The sequence below is a fragment of the Chaetodon auriga genome, chromosome 11 (assembly GCF_051107435.1).
Source record: "Chaetodon auriga isolate fChaAug3 chromosome 11, fChaAug3.hap1, whole genome shotgun sequence".
Taxonomy (NCBI): Eukaryota; Metazoa; Chordata; class Actinopteri; order Chaetodontiformes; family Chaetodontidae; genus Chaetodon; species Chaetodon auriga.
In genome coordinates this window covers 14,887,294-14,901,569 of record NC_135084.1, presented here as the reverse complement: position 1 = coordinate 14,901,569, position 14,276 = coordinate 14,887,294, and the positions used below count along the sequence as shown (strand labels likewise).

General features: G+C 42.1%; 1 protein-coding gene across 2 annotated transcripts in view; it reads right to left on the bottom strand.

Moving 5' to 3' along the window:
- The window catches only part of tet1 (tet methylcytosine dioxygenase 1), a 29,136-nt gene that overhangs the window by 11,210 nt on the left and 3,650 nt on the right, over window positions 1-14,276 (bottom strand). Inside the window, exon 1 of one of the 2 annotated variants that reach the window (XM_076742651.1) lies at window positions 2,962-3,300. The exons of the other annotated variant lie outside the window; for it this stretch is intronic. Within the exon in view, the coding sequence (XP_076598766.1) occupies window positions 2,962-3,003 (42 nt within the window). The 5' untranslated portion in view covers window positions 3,004-3,300. Of the gene's footprint in view, window positions 1-2,961; window positions 3,301-14,276 lie in introns of those variants that run through there. 2 annotated transcript variants of the gene reach the window in all.

The following is a 14,276-nucleotide window of genomic DNA, read 5'->3' as shown; positions in this document are numbered from 1 at the left end:
AATTCAGCCTTGTGACGTCCCACATGTGATTGCTGCTGAGCAAAAGCATGAGCCCTCATTCATGAGAAAGAAGCCACTGAAAATTAAGAGATGAAGGAGGCTTCCAGATCTAAAAGCACTCAGTTGAAGTTGGAAAACAAAAGGTGTCAAAGGCAGCACTAAAGGTCTAAGAGGATTAATACTGAGCAATCTCCTGCATTGGGTTTTTAAGGACAGTTGTTGTTAGCTTAAGGAGGTCTGTTACTGTCCTGTGTGAAGTCACAGAGAAGTTACTTTCAAACTACTACAAACTACTTTCTCACCATCCTTTATCAAGTATGAAGATTGGTATACAATATTACTATTATATTTACTTTGGGCTAAAGGATCAAGGCTGTGTTTCAAGAAACATCTTGGTACTTTCTCACATACCTTATCTGTAGCATTCAATGCCTTCATGTGTTTTACTTTGCTATGAAGGGTTCAAAAACATTTATTTCAGTATACTGACTCTCAACCTAGACTGTATTTCTGAAGGATATTGCTGTGTGAATTTTATTTCATGTAGTGTTTGTTTACACATGTGCAAGCAAAAGCAAAAGAGAGTGAAAAGCATGATGTTGTAGTCAAAAAAGAGTAGAAAAGTACAGTACAGACAGCTGAAGCAAATGTCATTGGAAAAAAATGCGTTATCTACCTCTTCTGCAAGGATTTTTCCATAAAACATGCTGTTCTAGATAGAAGCCCTTGTTTTTCAACTATGTGGGACTGGCAATGGTTACTCTGGTGTTTACCACTGAGACAGTGCTAAAAATGTTTCTCATATTTAACTCCATTGTAGTTGTGCTGGAAATATTTCAGCATGACACCATCTTCTGTACATTCCTGTCCAGTTATTCACACGAATTGAAAGCACATTGCCAAAATCTGTTTATTAAAACAATATTAGAGAGGTGTAGGAAGGATGTTTACTTGGCAGTCCCTTCCTCCCTGTTGTTTGACAACGTATGGGAGGGTGGCATTGACCACAGAGCTGTTGGTGATGAACAAAATATTGAGATCAGACAGGATTAATATGGTAGAGCTAATTTATCATCAAGTAGTTCCACTGATGTGGTATTCCTGATGCCTTTTTTTTCTCAGTCTCCATTGCTCCCCAGTCCACTGCACTCTTCGTGGCTTTCAGGACTGAGCCTTACTACTAGAAACACACTGCTGATGCAACAGATAGCTGGAGCTCAGGCTGAGGCAACACCAAAGCTGCCTATGCAACAGGGTGGGATACGAGCTCCGCGCAGCATGTGGAAATGGGCCACCGCGACGTTCAAATGAGTGAAAAAGATGGGGAGCAGGGGGAGAGAGCGAGAGAGGGAAAAGGCGGTGTGTCGGTCACAATAAACTGCTTTCAATGACAAAGCAGCACTGGCCGGCTTCCAGCACTGCACCAGACACACGCGTGTCTCTATGCATGCGTCTGCGTATGCATCCATTTGCGCATCCGGGTGTTCAGGATCTGATGCTGACAGTAAAGTGCAGCCCCTGTTTATAATTATGTCACATATAGCCTTGTGATAACAGAAAAAGCCAAATGCAGGATGTAAATGCAGAGTCATGTGTTCTCATTTAGTCACTGGGTCTCTGGAGAGAGCTGGGTCTGTGATGTGTTAGGGCTGTGTCTTTGTGTTGTGCTTATTGCCTCTGCCTCAGAGTGCCTGAAGTCACTCACACTGTACTGTTGTAAATGCAAACACAGTCCTCTTCTTCTCTGTTAGACAAACCCGTATCCTGTAACTGTAGTGTCTGCAAGAGCTTTACAAATCAACAGAACATACGCTAGAGTAGCTAAGAGTAGCTAAGGGTGAGCGCTTTACATAAACACAGGTTCAGAGACATACCCTAGCAACAAAAGTGTGACCGCTGCTTGGATCCAAACAACCCTCTCCCTCTCTCTAATGGGTCTCCAAGGAAGTTCAATGTAGTGTGCATCTATTCTTAACTCAATGGCACATACAAACACACTCTTCCAAACATATAAACATGCTCACAAACATACACACCTGAATTGTAACACATCAATTGAACTGCGCAAACAAAAAAAAAGTGTGAAGAGCGAGAAATCATGCCCCATTAGGAGCTCACAGCGCTCTTACACGGAAACACTGAAAAAGCGTGCTTCCTTCCTGGCTGAGAGTGTAAGTAGTGGTTTATTTGTGTTTCTCTGCACACGTGAGAATTTCCTTCATTCATTGAATGAGCGTTTCCTGTCTGCGCTCAATGTCACGTAGTCAACATGCAAAAACACTACTTAAAAAGAAAAAGAAAGTGGCAAAGGAGGCCTAATATGTAGCAATGAGCCTAATAAACCTGAAAAAGCTGCCTCCCGGTCCACCAGCATGAGTCAGAGCTGAATCAACGATAAAATTGTACAGATTAAGACAGCATCAGTAACAGTGGGATCTTTTCTACAAACCACACAATACCATTACTGCTGCAGCCAAACAAGTAAAGCCTGCCAAATTACAAGTTACGACCCAAGGCTTACAAGCGCTCCGCTTCTCTGCTAGGCAGTCAGAAAACAGCAGGTGCAAAAATATGGCTGTCCAAGAAACAGTGCAAGAAAGACAAGGGGAAGCAAAGGGGGTCTTCATACAGTACAACGGCTAAGGATGACATGCAACGGGGAAAGAAAATAGGGGCATCTGTTACTGTGGAAACTGACCTCTTTATTGCTGACTTTTTAGTTGCATTCTTTAAACCCACCTGGAAAAAACAAGACAAGCACTCACAGACAGAAGCCCAGGTCCTGAGTGTTTCAGCAGGAACAATAACAACACCAGCTTCTAAATAAAACGCTCCAATCAGCTAAATCCAGGGAGGCAGAGAGACGCACAACGGAGGATAACCTCTAGATGAGCTCCACTGTAGCTGACCCATCTGCAGCGAGACAATAGACCCCTGGGTGAACACTCCGGTTGCCTTTACCTTGTCTGTCCTCGGAGGAAGCCCCTCCGGTTTAGGCAGCATATCCCTAAAAGGTATTGGTGGCCATCTTGCTTTGCCTTCCTTCAGCCTCAAAAGAAAACGCTGGCTACAGTAGCCGTGCGCAGGGCAAGCTCCTGGGTGTCATGACTAGGGTGACTGTGAGCCGCTGTAGCAAAGTGCTGCTACAGCAGACACGCACACGTCCGCCGCACACACACGCACAGACATATAGACACACACGTACGGGATGCAGACAGAGCCTCATCAGCCAATGGCGTGAGGACCTTAGCGGCTTGTAAATTATCTTCCATGCCTAGACTCTCCTAAACAAAGGATCCCCTATGTGGGCTTTTTACTCCAGCCCTACACACATGGACTGGAGGCAAGCTGTGGAACGGACACTGCACACATGCTGGATCTGGACCACAGAAAAACAACCCTGTCACCACTGAGATATTAACCCCTGAAGCCGCTCACCAGCACTCCTTTTGGGGATTGTCACTGAATGCCTTACCCCACTGCTGAAATGATTAGTCCATTCATTGATTAATATAGAATGATATACGTAGAAAATCTACAAACATCTACAACTGATGCAAACTGCCTATTTCATTTGAGGATAAACTGAGGATACACTGATAATCTGCTTAAATCCAATATCCAAGCTTATCACATGCTTCTTTTCCCTCTTTTATATCAATAAAAACTGCATATCTTTGGGTTTTAGACTGATGGCTGAACAAAACAAACCACATGAAAACTTCAGCTTGTGCTCTGGGAAATTCTGATGGTGATTCTTTAGCAATTTCTAACATTTTATAGATAAAACAATTTAGCAGCTAATCAAAAATAAATAAATAAACCATTTAATTGAAAAATAAGCCCTCATAATCGTTAGTTAATCTTACACCTAATGTTCACAGGCAAAATACTCGTCCTCTTAAGCAGAGTTTTGAGGCATGTGATCTCTTATAATGAGAGCAGTCTGTCAGGCACAGTGTGAAGCATGTCATATCATGCCATGCCTTTTAAGCGATTACAAACAGCGGCATCCACGTGGCAGCATAACTTTCTCCAGCACCTCTATTTCCCACATGATCTTGAAATGTTGTGGAGGACTGTGGTGGGAACAGGAAAGAGGATGTTCACAGCATCCATACAGTTCTGTCTCTCACAGTCTCCACAAACCTTCCCTTCTCTGTCATCTACCCCCAAAAGCCTTTTTCTCTTTCTAAAAGATTCCCTGAGGAAAAGCTGAGGTTAGAGAAAAAACAAGGAGACAGAAAGCCAAAGGCAAAGAGAGAAAAATGTTATGAGAGAGTAAAGAACTCCCCCTTTCTAAAGGCAACCATGTGGCCAAGATGCTGAGGTCACACCAGGACAAGGAAACATGAAGGCAGCCCGAGCCAGTGCCTGTCTGTATCACTCTAGCAACCAACGTCAGCCGTGTGTTTGATTGTGAAAGCAGAGAGCGTGCAGCTTAATCCAGACGCACCAATAAAAACTATATCAGCGTAGTGTCCAGCATGCAATAAACATCCAAACATCAGGATGAAAACAACAAATGCGCAAGCATGTCGTGGTGGAAGATGAAGTCATTACTGTCAGCAGTGAGCCATGTCAAAAATCTCAAAAGGTATTCATAAACATGTTACACCCAATGGACCTGAATTATAGCCAATATGGCACATGATCAAATGTGGTTCATAAAAGGGATAAGCTGAGTCATCAGCTCAGCGAAACTCAATGAAAAAAGTGTATGTGACGACAGTTCAATTACCAACATGTGTGTTTTCATACAGTATCAACATTTAACTACACTGTTTTAAAAACTATATTGCAAAATGAAAAAAGGGGTCTTAGTCCCATAGATGCAAGGCTGTTTTTTTTTTTTTTTTTTAAATCAAACTACAGAGTTCAACAGCCAGTCAGTCAGTTAGTCAGTTAGATGCTTATGACTTATCATGGTCAAACTCCTGTGTGTTCTGGATTCATGCGTTATGCAGTCAGATGGCAAACAGTTTCAAAACCAGTTCCCTGGAACAATGCCAGACAGTGAATATCTTTAACACCTTATCTATCGTGGTGGCTGCTGAGTGCAATTGTTTTTCTCTCATTATTTTGATTTCTGTTGCAGAATGGACACCTTCAAACTGGCCGTTCAGATAGCTTCTCCTTGGAGCAGGTAGCTGGTAATCTATGATCTAATTAGCACAAAAGACAAGTAATCCTCAACATAAGTCATTTTCCCCCAACAGTAATAGTCACAAGATCCACTATAAAACAAACACAGATGTAGACTAAACACTTGTAATATACACAAGGCGTGTGTGTGTGTGTGGTACGCTGGAGCAAACTTCAATTTTTCTTCAGCACTGTCAGTTGGTAACAGAAAACCTTGGTCCACATTACAACAACTATCTTAGTCACAATGTGGATCAGTCTGCCTGCAGATTCAGAAGTCATATGTGCACATATGGTAGCTTTGCAATGTTTAACCCTGAAATGGCAATTTACACCTGTCAAAATATGCACATTTCAGCAATTCACTCCTTAAACTCCTTAAGAGTTATTGTAAGTCCAGTAATGGACCAGAAGACCCACCTTACATCTGGACATGTTTATGATGGAAACTGCTTTATCCCAATTTTCATGACAACCAAACTGGAGTGAGCCTTATCTGGGTTATTATAAATAATAAATTCTCAGAATCACTGTGGCAGTTATGGCTGAGCTCTCCTCTGAATGGGAAGGTCACATGTCGTCTGACAGGTTTGACTTAGATTGCATAGTCAACAAACTAGACTGTTAAACAGGTTATACCTACCTAAACAACAAAACATGTCAGTGGAAGATACACACCTACCAAATGCTACCATTTAACTGACATGTGCTGCTTAAGCCGGTACAGTTTATACAACAATATGGACTTTAAACTAAATTTTAAACTATGCAATTCAACAGCTACATGTAGTTAAATGATACATAGAAACTGTGACTTCACTCACCTATGTTTAACAAAATGAAAACAGTCTCATTCTCCCCTCTGGCTGAAACTGAAGTTTAATGCTCAATTCCAAAATAAACTATCTTTATGACAATATCATTTACAAAAACATGCACATTATAATACATCTCTATCTTAAAAATATGGAGTTTAAAATTAAGCATGAGCTGCATTGCTTGTACCGTGCGTCTCAGCCTTCAAAACAGTCCTCCTCCTGCAGCCACTCTGCCTTCATCTGAAAATGCTCCACCACTACTAACAATATTCCACCGCACCCTTAATTTTCAGCTCTTTAAGTGTCCCATATGTTTTTTCCCTTAAACGAGCTGCCCAGCTCTCGTTAGGAACAAGTAGTCTGGACATTAATCACCCTTAGCTGCAGTACATGAGCATGCAAGTGAGGTAAATAAAGTCGTTCTGCACCACAGTCGTAAACTGTCTCTGACACATCTGGAGGCTGACCTGCTGGAGACTGGCCCAGTGATGGAACCGTGCCAAATGCGATTGTTGCCAGTCGTTGTCATTACTGCCATTACTGCCGACGCTAACGTAAACTTGTCTCTCATTTGCATGTGAAAGGCTACAAATCTTTGATCAAGGCCAGTATTATGAGGGGGTTTCTCCAATTCTCTTTTCTTCATCTGTCCCTTATCGTGCTCAATAGCAAGGGTCAGATGAGGAAAAAGCAGGTTGCGCCACCCTGAGCAGAGATGTTTGTGTGTGAGTGGTAACAACCATGGGAAAATGGGAAAACATAACTCCATGCTTGGACCTGCCCTCGTGCTGCACATCCAGTCCACTCAAACACAACCTCTCACACAATCACACAGACTCACTTTGCACATGTCAACGCCCAAAAGACCAAGACACACAAATGTTTAGAGACTACGAATAAGGAGCAATAATGTATATGCAAACACAAAAACATTAGCATTTGGATCCTGTGGAGCCAGACTGATGCAATATGAAAGCCGGTTTTCCTTGAAGAGAACCTTGAAACCATAAAGTCTGTGTTACCTGAGAGGAGGCAGCAGTATAGTTCATATTCAGCAGAACCAAGAGGCTGCTCACATATCACACTACTCACTTTTCCAAAGAAACATCTGTGGATTCAAGACTTTGACTGTATGTCTACACAATAGTTTTCTGCACACGCACACACTCACACACAGAAATACAAATGCATGTTCGTAGTTTTCACACTTGCCATGGATAGTTTGTGACCCATGGGTGAGGCTATTTTAAGGACACAATGAATTCACATTCAAAATCCCATTTCAGTGTGTTATGTAACATACTACAACCCTACAACCCCACTCTTCGAAGGAAATGTGCACCATTCAACACCACACCCTAAGCCCACATGGACTCAATTTAAGGGCTGACAGTGGTTGGTCAGCATGAAGGGAAAGCAGGTCACTCCAGATCTCACACCTCCAGGAGAGGAGGAATGAACTTAAAAACCTGACTGCATCGGCAAAATCTCTGCTTTAATCTTCTGCCTGCTTTGTCTTTTCATGTATTTATCCCTGTGTCTGGACCTGATGATTTTGGTCAGCAGATAGAAGACAAACATCTGCACAAACACACAATGAAGTGTAAACTCTTATCTTAGCTCTGTAGTGTTGAGTTTTGGAGCTGCTGTGGCTAAACATGTAAATAAGTGTTTCACCTTGGGAAGGACACAAGAAAAAGGTGAGCGGGTCCATCAGTTTATGTAAACACATGCACACACAGACACACACACTGACCCAAATACACGCACAAACACTGCGCAGGCAGAGCAGCATGGGGCCCCCAGATCCTCTCACAATGAGGCTTACTTAAGTATATGCTCGTAAAACATGCTGAGTAGGCAGTGTTGGCAAAATGACTGCACGTGTGCATGCATCCACTCACACACACACCTATACACACACAGAAATGTGTGCAGACAGATGCATGTAAACCCCCGTGGTACATTATAGAGTGACTGCACATATTGTACAGCAAAAGACAGAGCCGAGAGGATACTGAATGATGAACAAAGGGGAAAATGGACTGGGCAAAACTATAAATAAGCACATGAATTCATTACATTTAAGACTTAGGTTAAGTTAGAGGATGGCATTCTGGGTTAGAGGTTCTTCAGAAGTAATGACACAAGGGATCAAGAACATGAGAGTTTTTATCCTACTCAGGTGTATAAGCTATATTCTAATTTAGGCAGGTCAGGCTGATGCATGAATAAGCTCTGGTTTCTCCAGAAGGGGGCCATTGTGTGCCCTTGGTAGGATTTGAGTGGCATTTCTTTTGGGGGGCAAAGTGAGGATTTCTTTTCACCCAGAGAAACCAAGTGGCACGACTTCAAAGCTTATCCAGGGACTTAGAGCCTTACAACAGTCAGGACACGGCACAAAGCCACAGATGCAAAGAACCTAAAAGGGCTCAGCAGCGGAGCATTAGTGGTATCAAAGTTTAACTCTACAAATATCTTGCTGAACTATAAATAGTGTATTAAAGATACGACAACAGATACAAACTGTTTATACAACTCTGCATTGTCGTTGATGAAGAAACAGACTTGCAAATGATTGACAGCTGAATGTACATTAAAGCAAACAGATCGCATCTGGAGTGGAGTGGAGATCATTAAATCACTGTCACTGGTTGGATGAAAGCCTTCAACCTGGCACAAACCAGGCCATACATCTGCTCTGATGTATAGTGGGCTTTGGCCAAATAACTGAGTCCCAAATCAAATAAAACAGACATTTCCCCTTCGTCCACAGAGCCTTTTTCTGGGCCACTACCCAAGCCCTGCGGCTATTACAGATAACTACTTCACAGGGTTGTTTTAAATTTAATTGGCTTGGACCAGGTTGACAGAAAATACAAAGCAGCCCTAATCAGGGGCAAGCTCGTGTAATAAAATGCATGTCTGTGCTGAGGAAGAGGAGCAGTCCGAGGAGTGAGAGTAGTACGCACTCTGCTTGGTCATAATGATTTGGCTTTGTGAAAATGTTGGCAGTGTCTCTGACATTTCACGAACATTTCTTGCCACCTCGGCCCCCTTCTGTCCCACACATTTACGTAATGAAGAGGGAAAAAGAGAGCGGGTGGATGTGCTTCTATCCTTCAGCTCATTGCCAGAGTGCCCACATGCGTATGTGGGGGAACCTGTACTCACTTTTGTGAAAGGAGATGGTATCTTTTTCAGTGACAGAATATGGAGCAACACATCAAACTGTATTGTAGCTCAGACAAACACTTTGAAGAGTTTTTGCATATTTACTACAGATTATGTACACTTCTATTGCTGGCAGTTCGCTGCAAGGTTTTTTAACTTCCACGTGCCAGATGTTTCATTTCAGTCCAGTCAACTTGAAGAAACTTGAAGCTTTTTTGAGAACGATAAGGCATCAGAGTGAATACCATGTCTATTTTAATAATTGCAGATATTGAAGTGTGTTATTACCGTGTGTCAACGCAGACCAGTGTAGGCTCAAATCACTTGTAATTGCACACATTTCTTGCTCTTAAAAGTTGTGGCTTTATACCTTTTATGGTCAGTGAAAGATATGATCTCTACATTCATGAAAGGTATGTAAGACCATGAGTCATGGCTGATATGGAAAAATGTTTTCAATGCGTTTCTGCAGTTTACCAAACTTGACAAGTGGCAAGGGTAGTATTGAATAGGAATATTAAATGAATGACTGGCTGTTTGCAACATACACAAAACATTTACGATTCAGAGGGAAGCATCGATGACTTGCTGTTAATTTAACAAGTGTTGCTACATTTTTTGTTGCTGTTCCCATACTATTCAAATGTTTTTGGTTCAAAGTGATATATATATAATTCACTGTACCCTGTACATAATTTTCAGTGACACTGCTTTTTTTGAACAGAGATCATTACCATTGAATTTAAGAATTCAAATCTATATATGGACTTATTTTTGGTCCCAATACAGTTCAATCTTTAAAGTATTTTTAAATAACTTTTATTAATAAATGGTGCAACTGTGTTACAAATAAAGAAATAGTCCATAGAGAAAATCTTAGACAGAATATGTCTCATATTACTACCATCCCAGTGACAAAAAGAAACTTACTTAGTAATCACAAAGTAAAAGCGCATTGCTGACATGAGGTTATTAGCAACAAAAGCAAGTGCAATTACTTCACTGAATGGTTGATTTACAGAGATAATGTAGGTAATTTTGCAATGTTTAAGGTGTTTATCACTTGTAGACACCTCTAGCTTGCTGCTGACCCACTATGAGGAGGACAACCTGCATAGCTTAACCTAATTACCTGGATGTAGGTTACATGCAGGTTAGTTAAAAGCCTTAAACCCATAATAGTGTGTGTCTGCTGGTTATCTCCACTAATCCTCATTACAACCCTGACAATACTCCAACAGACAACCGTGGCAGGTCAAAGGTCAGCACCAGACAATGAGATTGCCATGGCAACCGTCAGTGCTCAAGACCTCTACTGCTGTGTGTGTGAGAGGGGGAAGAGGAGCTCAGACCTGACAGGAGCGTCTGCTGGGACAAATCACTCTCCCTTTACATTAAGCCGGTTCCACTTGAGAACAATGAGGGTGTGCTAGTGCATGATGGCCTACAAATACAAGCTGTAAAAAAAGTCTCCATGCAAACACACACACACACACACACACACACACACACACACACACACACACACATATGCTTGAATATCCCCATTTGACACCAACATATAGGTAAGAATCATTCATATACACACAGGCATATGTCTATGCTTTGAATATCTGTGACAAAGCAAACAGTCACGGCTGAGTGCTGCAGGCTGCCTGTCCTCCCTACCAGAGCGCTGTCTGAGGAATCGTCAAGTGTTTTCCTGATGCACGTGTTATGTCAGCTGGGCAACTCCTCTGGCAAATGCACTGCAGCAGAAAAAGGAGCAGTGGAAGAAGTGCAGGTCATAAATTAGTTTGCAGGAGCTGGGCAGAGCTGGCCAGCTGACGGGAAGCATGCAGGCTAGTATTTGTAAAAAGTATAGTGTCCACCTGCAGCTGTATTGTACTGAACTGAATGTTTCCTTTTGCCATGTAATTATGGTGCACCTCAAACTTATCCAAAGTGTACCTTACCAGGTGCATGGTCTTGATAAATACAGTGACAGAAGAAAAATAGTACTCACAGATAATAGCTGAGAATACTGTGAGTGTGGTCTTTTGCATTTGTCTAAGGCAAGTCACATGCACTATACCATACACTGTATGGCTTGTCTTAGACAGAATGCAAAAGCAAAGGTATTTGCCAAAACAGTTACGTGGCTTTACATTTAAACTGAAGTCATTTGTGCTCATCTCCTTCAGTGAATGCAGACAAGTAGAGATAGTTTACAGGTAAATGACAAGAGGAACAAATTAAAGTGTCCCTTTAGAAGTCTGCACATGTATCAAGCATCATAGCTACAGTGTAATAATGGGAAAAATGCACGCAAATTTAACAGCTTGTGCTATTGTAAGTCAACTGAACTGTCAGCATTGACTGACTGAGGGGAAACTGTTTACACAATGGGTGACTTCCTCTTTGTTCAAATACCGATGATGGTTGGTATAATGTGTCTTGTATTGTATTTGTACTGTTTAGCTGAGATATGATTGTTAAAAACATTATCTATGAATGCTGACATCTCCATTGTTAGTCAATAAAAAGTGAGTCAGTTATGCAGCCTTCAGCTCTAAACATGTCAGGACTGTTTCAGTCAAATTCACTCTACAAACATAGGAGCTTTTGCACTCTATGAACTGTAGTATTTTGGTTCTGGCGTGTATGTGTTAGCGTGTGTGTTTGCGTGTGCGTTCAGGGCCTGGTCTCAGCCTTGTCCACACTGCCTAGTACAAGGCGAGGCCACAAGGGGGCCATCAAGCGGGATTGAAACCAGACATTTTTAAAAGTAAACCTCCGCTCTCACTCTCTTTCTTACAAACACACAAACCATGGAAGCTCATTTTAAGATTTTCTTCATGTAGATAACCCTTATACTGTTCAATCTGTGTTGTATTTTTGTTGTAAAACAGAGCCACACCACCCATAGTAGCTCACCATGGTAAAACCAGGAACAGAACCCACATGTCACTACATGCACCTGTCTAAGGCCTCTGCCCCCCTTTTTTAATATCTCATGGAGTTAGAAAAATTCGTTGAAAGGGTGTGTGAGCTTGATCAGCAAGAATGGCCGGCAAATATGTCGAGTTACTCACACTACAAGTACACATAAGTACACCCACATGCACTCATAGTGTGGTTTCTTTAGTTATACATTTACACACAAGACGGGGGTAACCTTGCTCCACCTGCTCTGCAACTAGAATTATGAATGGATGAATTTGGATTTGACATACAGCTCATCATGATGCGAACTGTCCTGACAATGCTAGTTTGCAGCACCTGGTGCAGGCTCCACCCCGGCAGTTGCGCAGAATCAAACAAAGACCTGTTCTCAAACCACAGACACAGGTATTGCTATATATACTTGTAGGCCAATGCATTGTCAGTTGAGAGAAATGGGGAAATAACAACTGGCTCTGTTGCTTGATTGCAAGTGGATCTGCACTTCTGTCATTTTACCTTCAGTGTCACTCTGTCTGATGTCCTCTAACAGCAGCATGCATGCACCGCAGTAACACACATACTATATCGAGTCAAAAGTCACAATCACAGATAATGCAAATGTGTATTTGAATCTGTGCCACACACATGCACATAACCAAACACACATGCGCAGACACACATACGCGCGCACACACACGCGTGTCCACACACACACACACACACACACACACACACACACACACACACACACACACTGACCCACATTTCAGGGTATTCCAAATAACATAAATCTCTGCCTGGCCTGATCTTTCCCTCCTCGCCCCCTCTTACTGCATACTAAGAAACAGTGCACAAAGGTCGTCACTACTAATACTGCAGGTGTTACATAATCAGCCTTAATCTGCTACTGCCACCGCTACGACTCTGAGGGCTCTGCATGCAGGCTTGCACACTCTATACCACAAAGCCACATGGACCCTCACTCGCAGTTGCTCACACAGAGCCCTCCCCCAGCCACATGGACACAGCTGAACTATGTACATGGTTATGCAGCTCTAACAGCCAGCTGCTGTAAGGAACTCTTATTCCCACCCACCAAAGTTATTGAGAATATGTCTTTAAGCCTTCTGTCCTACATGTATGTTATGTATGAATGTATGTTATATATGTTACAGATCAAGCACCATAATCACAAATGTTTTATGCAAGTTAGCTAACACCTCACCTGAATAACATTGATGCTATTTTATCAAATTCCATGCTTAACAATTTAAACCTGCATAGAATCATTGGTATGATAAATTCATGTTTCTGGACACTCAAATGTAAGTCCAATATTCACTTAACTTTTACCTCAGTTTTGGTCTCAACCAACAACTGAGAAAATATGTGGGTTTTTAGGCTAGTAGATGATGGATTTCCTTTGCACCAACTACTGGTTAAATGTGTCTGCCTGCCACGTGGTGCTGGGCAGATAACTTATAGTTGCTTTATCAGAGCTTGTTTGCTGAAACAGCTGCCTGAGTGGCTGGAGGCATGGTTGATAACAGTAAGACTTAACTGTACAGTATGTACTGTGTGCCAGAAACCTACAACAATAAGGTTTGCTAGACCTGCAGAGTTGGGTGATAAGTTTCTCCTTTCACAATAAAATACGTTAACTAATGCAGATTTAATTAAAGATCCCCTTACCATTAAAATTCCTCCCTTAACCAGTGTCCTGAGTGGTCATTGTGTGACTGGGTTCTCTCTCTTAAAATATGCATTCACAATGACATTCAGTGCCACTGTGCAAAAACATCCAGCTCAAATTGCCTTTAATTACATAGCCATCCACACACACAAGCATGCACATACACACAGTCACCATGTGCTGCTCATAAAATAGCTTATTCTCTTGCTCCTACCGTGGATGGCACAAACACACACACACACACACACACACACACACACACACACACACACACAAAAACACACACGTACTCCAACCACGTGCTGAGCTGCTGCTGGTCATGTGACAGCGCCTTCCTCTCCACCACGAGCATCATCAACACTTAAGTCGCGCATGCTTTCATACTTGGTCGGTATTCTATACACATATGCAGACACGCACGCACACACGCATGGATAGGCACACTGACACTTCCCCTTTTATTACTCAACAGATTCCCCAACATTTAACAAGAAGACACCATGAAGCGGACAGCATCTGTT